The sequence below is a fragment of the Alligator sinensis genome, unplaced genomic scaffold (genome assembly GCF_000455745.1).
Source record: "Alligator sinensis unplaced genomic scaffold, ASM45574v1 scaffold233_2, whole genome shotgun sequence".
Lineage (NCBI taxonomy): Eukaryota > Metazoa > Chordata > Crocodylia > Alligatoridae > Alligator > Alligator sinensis.
The window spans coordinates 2114000-2126168 of NW_005841941.1; the positions used below are offsets into that span (position 1 = coordinate 2114000).

Below are 12169 nucleotides of genomic sequence, written 5' to 3' on the forward strand. Positions count from 1 at the left end.
GGGGGGGAGCACTCGAGTCACAGATGCAACGGAGGGGTGCTGACTCCAGTGAGCGCGCCTTAAGCACAAAAAAGTTGGGAACCATTGGTGTGCAGGCACAGCCGATAGGGACACACCGAGCTGAAGTACAAAACATGATGCCATCCCCATGTTGTCTGCCTGTTGCTAACATTGCAACACTCACCACAGCCAAGGGCAGGTACAAGGGTGTGGGATGCATCATCTCCTGCTCCAGTGCCCTGCACAGTGGAACCGTCCGTCCCACTGTGCCCCCCCCATCTTACGCAGTGGAACTGCCCCCAGCCTGCACAGTGGAACCGTCCCCCGCACAGTGCCTTACACAGTGGAACTCCCTTCCGTCCTGCACAGTGGAACCGTCCGTCCCATCCCCCCCAGTGCCTTGCACAGTGGAACCGCCCCCGCCCCCCGGGGCCGACCAGGCACTTATGTGGCCCGGCAGGGGGGCTGCAGCTCCGTCGGCCGTCGCTCACCGCACAGAGGACACCGGGGCCGGGGCGGCGCCAAGTGGCCGCGGCGCTCGCTAGCCCGAGCCTAACCAAGCGCAAGGACATAGCGGCCACGGCAAAGGAGTCACCTCGCCTGCGACCCCAGCGGAGGAAGGACCCCGAAGCCAGAAGGGAAGGGGAAGGGGGCCTAACTCGAGCTCCGTCGCAGCGGAAGACGCCAGAGGACAGCGAACATAGGAGGCCACGCGAAACGCCTGCTCGGAGCGCGGGACCGGGACTGCCTTCCGCACAGGCCCCGCCCCCAGGCGTTGCCCCGGCTCAGGAAGGACTGCTATATACAGGTGCGGACACGTACACACGCGTACATCTATATGTACATATACGTATGTATGTGTATACCTCTGTGTGTATATAACGCCCTGTATATATGTGCATGGGTGTGTTTATCTACTTAGTCCATAAAGTTCAAATCAAACCAGACACAGCTACGTCTCCTTCCTCGTTCTCCTCCTGGCCAAGTGGCGACCTTCCTGCACCTCTCCAGGTTGCTGATCCTCAGCTGGGAGCCCCACCACCTGGGAGCGCTCTACACGCTTCTAAGGACGCTGTGTACTCGTGGCACCAATGTGCAAAAGCCTCCCTGCGGCACACAAGAAAACCCCAGAGGGGTCTCCAAGACCGCTGTGCCGGGAGGATGGCGCCCTGGTTTTTCTGTAGGCAAAACCAAGTGAAAGCAACATTTATCTGAGGGGCGCCTCACGTCTAACAAGGGATGGGTACCTCAAGTCTAAAATGTTTTGAGTACCACCCCTAAATCCTCACATCCAGGTTACATCTACCTACTGCAGATTCTTCTATATTGCATTTCTAAGAGATGGCCTCTCCAGTCCCTCCACACAGCTAAAATGCTGTCTCCCACCTTTCCTCCTGTGTCTCAGTAACTGCTTTCCCACCTATTGTATTCGAATCACGAACCTTAGTTTTTACTGTGCTCTATGCTGCCGTTTACAGCATCTGATGATCATCAACTTGGGTTCAATGAAAGCTAGTTCTCTCTCTCTCTCTCTAATTTAGTTAGTCTATAGAGGTATGTCTACCCTGCCTTCTGATTGCTGTCTGAGTCGCTGCTATGTCCTGACAAACATAAACTTTCTATATTAATAGCTTTTCTAAATGTTGCTATAAAAGTCAATTACTAGCTCATTGCTTTCTCTTGGTCACCTCACCTTTGCATTCTTTACGCGCACCACTTTTTCTAATATGTCAGATACAAGTGCTACCGTATTCCTTTTCAAGCAGTGGATATCCTAGCCCAAACCTGGAAAAAATTTAGGATGCCAAACCAGATGACTGATTCTGTAGACCTGAAACTGAGGCAGCAAAGAGTGGAGTGAGATGGAGTTCTCACTGTTTCCCTGGTAGAAGACTACTTCATGGTGATAAAGACGGAAAAAATGTTTGTGTGATACAAAGGTTTTCTCAAGCCTACATTACAGGTATAATTCACTTAAGTTTTCAATACTCATAAATAATACGCTCATCATAAACCAACCTGTCTTTAGGTATTTTACATATTTCATCAGAAACACATATCTCGGAACATCTGACTGTTAGCACACCCAGTTGCAATGCAAAATCTCCTCTCATGTTTCTACAGTCATAGTAAGATAATTTTCATTCATCCCCCCAATTTAGAAAATGGCAATATTTGCAAGTTTTTGTGTACTAGCAGACCATATAAATTATGTTGATTATAAGGATAAATTATATTGCTACAATACTATAAGCAAGAGAGTATCCTCTAAACGTTGGGGTTGCGTCAATTGGTCTGTGAAACCATGAAAACATTTTTGATACTCTTTACTGTGAAACACCTATAATTTCCACATCCCCCCAAAACGTAGTTTAAAACCCAAAGAAGTCAATAAGGAGCATTGGCTGTGCGGCTGTGGATCACACCGCAAATAGTTTAGATTACTTAGTTTTCTGAAAACAAGTCTCTTTCATTATAGATTAACCATTTATCTCTGGGTTTGTTTCTATGACATAATATAACCTAACATAAATCATGTTGTGTCTGTCTGTCATGTCTCTTTACATTAACTGACATGTGATAAGATGTGAAGGATGCAGCCAGTATGCTGGTGCTGCCTCTTAAGAACAGGCATCAGGTGGATGACTCAGAAAGATTAAAGAAGCCTTGGATTTCAGTGGCTGCAAATATCTCTGTAAAAATAGGGCACCCAAAAGAGGTATGAACTACCATATTGCAAGCTGCCTATTGAAACTGTGCCAGTCGTATCAGCAGCCTTAAATCTATAGCATTCTCATAATTTTCCAATGAAGAAAGGCTGAAATTAATTATAATTTGTTGTTAATAATAAAAACACATTTTTTGCATTTGTCATTGACTTACTCTTGTTCTCAGTCTAAACCTTTTCTTACAATACACTCTAGTCTTCACTTTGAAATGCAATGCCATCTTCAGTAGGAGTTACATACAAATATTGAAGGGCAGTACCTGGTCCTTATTTTTTAAATACTATTATTTATACCTTTTGAGGGTTTTTTGTGGGTGAGATGTAAAACTGAATCATTTATGTCCACTAAAGAGTGTATATCACTTCCACAAATAGTGCTAGTGTTAGTGTCATGGGCAAATACTAATATGGGTAAATGTATTCTCCCTACCCATATAACACTTTTTTCCTGTTCTCATGTATTGCATAGCATTGCTAGGTGCTGCTAAGGATCAGCCATAGTGAGGAGTTTTCTTGGTATAAACAGAACAAAAAGTTGCTTTCTAATGCACACGGGTGTTACTCCCCAATCTTCCATCTTTACAGCAATAGGGATAATTGATAAACAGCACATGACACTCCAGGCATTTAGATTAATGGAGTTTTGTTCATTCTTGATTTGGCTCCTTTGCAACAGAAGTGCTATATAGAGTGCCAAGTAATTCCAGCCACTCTTTTGGTTACTGTTGTCTTCAGTGACTGCAGCTTAGGCTGAATAAATCCTGTAGGAATTGATTTTCATGGGTGATATTAACTGGAACTGACTGAAGAAAGCCCCCCTGGCTTTGCTTGAACACCAGATAATATATAGAATCTATTCTGATTTTTCCAATTATAAGAGAATCTAAATCCAAAATATCTGACATACTCTGTAAACAAATAGTTCAGTTTGTAAAGAGTTTTCTCTAGCTACAGTTCTAAGCACTGTCTACTGATATTCCATTTTAGTTTCTTCTGGATTTTGATGACAGGCTCTAATGAATCAAGGGATTCTAGTGGTCCTACAAAGTAGAAGATGGAGTGGCCAGTTGAAGCCACAATGTGAGAAATTAGTAGGCATGAATGGGAGGATTAATAAAAGGGCAGGTTCTAAGTGATCAACAAGTATGTGTACTGCATCTACCCGCTCTGCAAACACTGGAATTACCCTGCTGGGTTGTATCACCCATCTGTTTTGCAAAGTATTTTGTCTTTGAAAATGTCTGGTGACAATACTTGACCTGAAGAAAGGGGGTCTAGCCATCCCCCAGGGGACAATCATGGATTAATATACCTATTGTCGGAACTTCTTCCCAACCTCAGATACTCAGTGGTTACCTTATGTCAGTATGTGCATTGATCTGGGCAGATGGCGGCTCAAATACTTGGCAAGTAACCTACCCCAGGCATTCATGTGCATAGACAGTGCTAACTAACAGCTCAAATTTCAAAAACATTTGTTAAGTCTTCAGTTCCAAGCTTGACATATGAAAGTGGCCTCAAGGCACTATTAGGAGGATTCTTGCCCATGGTTGTTGTTAGTGGCAATTTACAGCTCAACTATTTTTCAGAAGTGCTCAGCACCCCTTTCTTCAACTGAATTCAGTGGCAGCTGTAATGGTAACGGTGCCAGCCTTGGCCATTTTCAAGAGGCTTAAGCTAACCTGCAGAAGGGTGGCTAAAGCCTGTTTCTGAGTGACTGTAGCATGCATCTTTGCAAATATGACAGCTAGCTTGGACAGCAAAGTAAAGGAAGCCATCCACATATCTAACTAAACTAGTCATGAGAGCTCAAGGCCTGAAAGTAGAAATTATAAGGGAGCATCAAACATTAAATATACTATATTATAACTTTATATTCAAGTGATAGTAGTAGCGATTGATGTAACCACATGTATCAGATTTTATTTTGTTATAATAGATATATTTTTGTTAAGATGCTTAGAAAATTAGTAAAAACAAAACAGCCTTGTTAGAGAAGACCATAAACTCAGGTAAAGAAAAAACAAGACAGCTTTGAAAAGTATTCCACATTGCAAAAGGAAAGGAGATTGAAAAACATCCTTTTAATTTTCTCACGGATATAAATCCCAACTAATTGACACCTTCCAAGTCCACAAGAGATCTGCTTCAGTCCAGTTCCAAAAGTTTCAGTGAAAGAAAGAAATTTAAATAAATCAATCTGAGATAATTTATTAGAATAGTAGAACCAGGCATCTATAAATATGTGGTATAGGCTGGAGGGATATTTGGAAAACTCAACAAATTCAGGATGGCCTGCTGCCAATCTGTGTGCCACCCTACTCCCAACTCTAGAGTCTCCCTGGCTGGTATACATGAGAATTTGTGTTGTGCTGTCACAGGTAGTCAGATAGACTTTGGGATAAATATTTTGTTTTGTGGTTTTAAAGTGTAAGCAAATAAAAGTTCAGGTTGTAGACCTGTTTCTGACTCTTATTAGTAGCCAGCCCACAAGGTGACCTGTAATCTGGGTAACAGAAGCCACTGGAGCAGGGAGATGCCATCTCCTCCCACAAGACAGGAACATAAATTTTTGTAATCCAGATCTTGTCATGTGACCAGAATAAAGACTTAAATCCTTGAGTCTGAAAGGGAACCTAGCACAACTATAAGATAGGGTTGCAGTGGTTTCATATTTTCCTGAAAGAAAGTGGGCGCATCTACACGTGCACCATTACTGCAAAAATTACTGCACAGTACAGGCATGCGTATACACGTGTGCATCTGTACTGTGCAGTAACTATGGCAGCTTATGCCAATTTGGGTGTAAATTTGCTACCTGCATGATGCAGGTAGCAAAACTTATGCTCAAGTAGGTACTGCACAGTGAGGCAGGTGTAGACTTAGATGCCTCATTATGCAGTAACCCTGTTTGTGTGGACTGACTTGGGACTACTTTAGTCCCAAGTTAGTCCACACACAGCATTACTGTGCTGTAACACCTGTACATGTAGACACTGGCATAAACGCCGCTTACTGCATAGTAACATTGCACAGGAAGTTACTGTCCAGTAAATGCATGTGTAGACACGCCCAGTGATAGGAATAGAAATACTGCAGGGAAAGGGCTGAAATATTGCAGCAGAGCTGGAGATACTGGAAAACTGGATACAGTCAGGAATAAGCACTAGGCAAAGTCACTTGAGAATTCTGTGACCACACAAGAAAGTCACTTGGGAAAGATAAGGAGCTTCCAAACAGCCAGCTGCTGGATGAGCCAGTAGAGTGTTATTGCAGACATATGTAACATGATTTATCACATGAATTCTGAGCACTTAACAAATGGACTAATTGGAGACTGAATTGCTTGTAATATAAATCATAGAAAGGTCAAACCAAGTTCATGAATCAAAATAGTTCTGACTTTGCAAAAAACTTTGGATATTAGCAGGGTTAATGAAAAATCTGCTTCCCATATGGAAGCATAAGCAAGCAATGAAAGAAATGAAGTGCCTAGAATTATAAAGGCATACCAAAGCACAGACAGGAGACAGGAGTAAACAAATGGAAGACATGATTTGTTTCCAATAAACAGTGGTAGCCAGAACTAGTGAAGGGTCATGGCAGAAAGGAAAGGAAAGGAAGTATTTTTCCAAAATGTGACTCTCAGCACAAATTGCACAGAACTGCAAAAGCGGAATACATTCCTGAATACAGGGTTGATGCTGCAACAGTTCTCTGAAACTCTTAACATTGAGAAAGTAAGGCTTTTGAGAAAAGATTGAATTGCACCAATGACAGCAAACTCCTTGATTCAGTGCCCAACGCAGTCAATGGGATTCCACCCCATTTACATTTTTGGGCAGAGGATGGAGCCCACGTATACCAAAGGACTTAGATGGAGTCCAGCATTGGGCCTCTGCTGGTCCTCCTAGGCACTGGAAACTTTGTAGGCCTTTACACTTTCCTTAATAAAGTTCCTTAGGCTGGGCACATGCCCTGCGTGACTCAGTGTCTATGGTATGTATGGTCTATGGCAGGATGGGCAAAATGGTAGATCCAGCCGGTGGCCAAAATCAATTTCCCAGCAGTCCCTGCCTGCACCATTCCCCATGGAGACCCCAGTAGCACAGGCCCGTGAAAGCATGGGGCTGCAGAACTGGAGTTCTGCCCCGGCCTGGCCTATCCCGGCCCCACACTGTTATGTCCCTGTGCTGTCATGGCCCTAAGCTGTCATGGCCCCATGCTCTAGAGGTCTTCATGGAGACTGGCTGGAAGTGGCACAGGCAGGGCGCATGGCTGGGCATGGAGTTGCTCCAGGGCCACGGCCAGGATCCTGGGGCGGTGATAGCATGGGGCTGGGGCAGAGCCACAGTCTGCTCCCTGCATGCCCCTACCCACGGAACTGGCGCTCATTGCAGGGGCGTGCAGGCAGTGGATCACAGCTCTTCCCCAGTGCTGGCCCCAGCCCCATGCTCTCCACCCAAAGATCCTGGGGTCTCCCTAACCCAGCCCGCCCGCCTATCTCACTTGTGGCCGTGGCCCCATCCTAGTCACCAGCTACATGCCCTGCCTGCGTGGGTCCCACCCTCAGTGGTGGGTTTAGGGCAGATGAGCCCGGGCGCCCAGGCAGCGAGGCTGGGTCTGGTGGCAGCAGCCAGAATGAGCCACTGCCACAGGCTCTGCTGGGAAATGGAGTCTGCCACGGGCCAGATTCAGCCCACAGGCTGGACTTTGCCTGCCCCTGGTATGTGATGCAAGGCAGTGATACACAGAGATGCTTTCTCTATGTGCTAGCTCCAAACCCAGAGGCTGTATGCTGTGTAGTTGTTGTAAGCACAAAGCCAGCATGCTCAGTAACCTACCCATGAATGTTGCTTTTTTTTCCCCGCACCCCTACCATTAAATTCATTGAAATTTACTGTGCCAAAATCATAGCCTTAGCTATTGCCTCCCCTCTCCCCTGCAACAACCCCTGCCAATTTGCAGCAGAATTCTCTCACATATCAGGGGACTCAGGCCATTTATCTTGACCTTCAGCCTAAATGTGCTTATTTGGGCTGGGTCATGGGCTTGGTTTCTTTGCATTTGGTTTTCATTAAGCTGTAACCTCAGCTACTGAAGTGAATAAAGTTTGATCTCCTGCCAAGTGACAGGGGTGTGACCTCTTCTAACCCTGACTTACATCATTAAACCCAGTGTAATGAATAAAAAAACAATTTCCTTATCTTTTGCAAGTGCACTTGCAGCACTTGTGTGTGTGGCACATTATAGTGAATGGAGGTAAGGGTGCCCAGTACTTCTGGGGAACAGGCTCTTAAAATAACAGTGCTAACAATTGCTTTAAAATTTTTGTGAATCCCTTTCTCAGACTCACAAATCCTAGCTTAGTTACTGTTCTTGATATGGAGCCATGGCTCTGTGACTTTTGGGGGTCACATGCCCCTAAGTCTGTACCCCTATGACTGTGCATTATAAATATTAAGAAAACTAACACTATATGTCACTTCTCACATTGGAACCTCTACAACTACAGAAGAAACTGTAGATATTTTCCTCACTTCTTTATTTTTATTCCTTTTTCTCCAATTATATTTCCCCTTTCCATTCTTCTGCTTTCCTATTCCTTCTTTTTGCATACCCTCTAGAAGTCTGCCAGATACCCTCCAGACCAGGCTTAAGCCAGTCTAAGAAACACTATCTTAAATATTAAATGAGAGGCAAGGATTTCTAAGGGTAATAGCTTTTATTGGACCAGCTTCCCCAAACTTTCAAAATGCATGACATTCTTCATCAGATGACTTACCTGGTGGGGATGTAGAGAGGACTGACTTTTCAGCATACAAATGCCAAATGGAAAAGGTGACCTGATAAAGGACACCTTGTATTTGAAAGCTTGTATTTGAAAATATTGCCCTAATCCTTGCCCCTCACATTATTTCTGGACCATCACAGCTATAACATCACTTTTACACGACCTCAATATTAAATCTCATGAAGCTTTCAATTGTTTTCACCACTGGAGGTCACTCACATCAACTTCTCAAAGTCTGACTGCTCTAGGTTATAAACAATCTGATTTTGCCCAAGCAATACCAAAAGATCAGGCATTTGCTAAGTAGATACATTCATCTTTAAATAGAGGTGAATTTTAAACTCATTTAATTTGATCTTTATCTCGTATTACAGTTTGACAGGAGAATTTGACAGAAGAGCACTTGAAAATGTACTTGAGGATGAACAAAGCTGTCTCTGCGGAGAGCTCAGTCATTCTCTAAGTTCACTAACATCAGTTTTTCTGTTTTAGTGTATAGGATGTATGTGAAAGATAAACCTCTGGTTCTGAAATCGACTTTCTATGTAACCTTGAGTATGTCATGTAACACATCAGCCTCACTGTCCCTCATCAAATGTGGTAGTGATATTAACCTACCCAATAGGTGTGTAGAGAGGACTGGCTTTCCAGCATACAAATGCCAAATATTAGACATGACAAATCAATGGGGGAACTTTAATCCAGTGCTCATAGATTTTAAGACTAAAAGGAACCATTCTGATCTTATAGACTGACCTCCTAATAATAAAATCCAGAAAATTAAAACAAGTGGTTCTTGCATTAAGTCTTTATTTTGCATTTGAGCTAAAACTCTCTTCAAGGCATTCAAATTTGATTTAGAGACTGAGTGAGACAACCTCCACATCCCTAACTAAGTTATTTTAGAGGTTAATAATTAACTAGCAAACCATGCTTCTTTACTCTGAGTCATGAGCTTGAAAATTAGTTTTACTGTTCTTTGCAGACATCCACAATAAACAGTTTTGTCAACAAAAAAGCCAATACACTTTTCACTTGCATGGATACTAACACAACTATTGTGATCTCTACAGCAGAGCTTTCCAAACTTTTCATGTTGGTGACACACTTTTTAGACATGCATCATTTCGCGACACAATAATTCAGTTCCGGGGGAGGGGCCAAGGGAAGCAGACGCGAGTAAGGGAGCTCTGCGGTGCCCTTCCGCAAAATTTTCTGCTTTTCGCGCGACACACCTACACACTGCCGCCGACACACTAATGTGTTGCGGCACACAGTTTGGAAAGCTCTGCTCTACAGGAAAACCAAAAGGTTGTGTTTATACCTTGTAAGACTCAAGAGCTGAACAAGAAGGCTGGAGCAATGAAAATCTGTTTCTTGTTTCTGAGCACTAATTTATCTTTAGTGAGGGAAAACTATGGTGAACAAAGCAAGGTGCTGCAGGAAACACAGAGAAGTCAAATTTAACAGGAGAATATTTGAAAATGTACTTGAAGATAAGCAAAGCTATATCCTGTGAGGCTCTCCCCAGTTACTGGCCTTTGCTGGTACATCTCTGTGTCTGCAAGATCTTTTTAAAGGTGGACTTGACTTTTCTTGAAATGAAAGTAAAATAAAGTCACAGGAATGCTCTTGTATTTTCTAAGTGAAAAAATACCTACTTTGGGTCTCTTGTGTTGGAAACCCAGGCACATTCATTATTTACCTGCCCTTTTGGGGAAACTTCATTTGTAGCCATTCCTTATTTTCCCACAGGCGTTGCAAGTTTTCATCACTAGATGGTGCTGGCTATTCCTAAAGGAAAGGAGGCATTTCCTAATACCAGGTCACTGCAAAAACAGACCTCCTGTATTCCCAGTGGACTCTGTACAAATAAGACAAGACCTCAACTAAATAAAACTTATCAGTTGAACAGCTTTCTTTATAGTGTAGGGGAGCAACGAAAGCTCCCTTTCTGGATTCATGGAGCATTCTTCCTCATGTTTCAATCCAGTGTGTGCTCCAGGACTCCAGTCCCAAAAGGATGCTGGGAAAGTTCTCTGTGGACATGTCTACATGTATATTTATTCACACCTAAACTTAACGAGCCTTTAGCAAAGGCACATTAAGGCGATTTAAGCGCATGTCTACATGTGGATGTGCTACTGTGCATTAAGGCACATTAAATTTAGGAGCAAATAGCCAAGTCTCATTAGCGCATCTACACGTGCACTAATGCAAATTAGCTATTCTTGCCTAAATTTGATACCTGCTTTATGCAGGTATCAAATATAGGCTTATATGGCCTTAAATCGCCATTTTTAAGGTGCATTAAGGGCTTGCACGTGTAGACACACACCCTTAATGCACCTTAAAAATGGTGATTTTAAGGCTAAGCCCACTTAAAAGAAGCATGTGTAGATGCACCCTGTAATGACTAGCATCTGACGAAGGAGGCTTTACATTGGGTATGCGGGCTGCATTGGATTCCCTGCACTACACTACAAAGAACTGGCCAATTCTCGGTACCCAGTATATACAGCACGACCCAATGACTTCTCTGCCAGGCCTTCAGGAACTCAGTGTCATATGAATGGGTCTGTTTACGTCTGCTGCATAGAGAAAAGTTCTACAGCCCAGGGGCCTGATGCTGCACGCTGGTAAACCAACATAAAGCCTATGTTATTATACCAAAATGAAATAGCTTTTTAATGACATGGACACAAATTGGCCCCTGTGTTTTGTACCATCTGGCAGAAGTTACCAGAGCCCATTCTGTTCTGGCCGTGCCCTTCCTGTCTAGAAACCTCCAGGGTGCTGCAGGCAGTCAGGTGAGGAGTAGACACCTGGGGAGTTGCCATTCATAGAACAGCTGGAAGCAACGGGACATGGAACCTAGAGGTATTTCCCTACGGCTTTGTGGGTAAAGAGGATCTCAGAGTTTGATATCTTCAAGTTGTAATGTGCCATCCTACATGAGGAAGAAGGTGGGTGCAGACACCTTCAAAATGCCTACCCTAATAGAAGAGTCCTGGTGCTAGGCTGATACTTCTAAAAAGCGTTCTCCACTATACAGGAAGGTTTTGGTTGTGAAATACTGAAACCCTTATAGGCAGAAGAAAGGTGCTTGAAAGCAGTTGATATTAAAGCATATAACAGGAGCAAGACAATGAACTTAACATTATAGCTGGGACCTGATTAAGCACGTATTAAAATCAGCTGGAAGATGTCACAACCCAAGGGTGTGATTTTTGTTTTGTGAGTGCTTCGGCACTGCTAAATTGTTCCCGCTAAATTGCAGCTTCTTTGCACGGTGGAGTTTTCTGCTGCAAAAGAGAACCCCGGTGCAAAAGAATTCCCGCCACCAGTAGCTTTCTTTGCAGGGTGCATTTCTTTGTTGCAGCACAGAAATGCTCGTTGCAAAGAGTTCCCGCCATTCGTATTCAAATTTGTGCCCCACCATTGGCCAGTTCTAAATTATTCACACGTGGCGGCTAGTGATTGGCTTGCTAGCCGTATAAAAAGCTTGAGTCGTTTCCGCCCAAGTTGGAGGACTCCACGAATACCAGCAGGAGGAGACTTCATGTCTTGTGAAGATCTCTAAGAGCTGCGGAGCCTATTGGACCCAGCGCATTTAAAGCAGGCAACAGGGGTCTGATCAGCCTCTA

The 12169-nt window shown here is 43.7% G+C and overlaps 1 protein-coding gene across 3 annotated transcripts in view; it reads right to left on the reverse strand.

Moving 5' to 3' along the window:
* Positions 1–718, reverse strand: part of NDUFA10 (NADH:ubiquinone oxidoreductase subunit A10) — a 51727-nt gene extending 51009 nt beyond the window's left edge. Inside the window, exon 1 of one of the 3 annotated variants that reach the window (XM_006019953.3) lies at positions 492–718. In XM_006019953.3, coding sequence (XP_006020015.1) covers positions 492–572 — 81 coding nt within the window. In that variant the 5' untranslated portion in view covers positions 573–718. The remainder of the gene's footprint in view (positions 1–491) is intronic. The other 2 variants (XM_025199367.1, XM_006019950.3) reach the window with 2 other exon arrangements.
* Between the last annotated feature and the right edge of the window lie 11451 nt (positions 719–12169).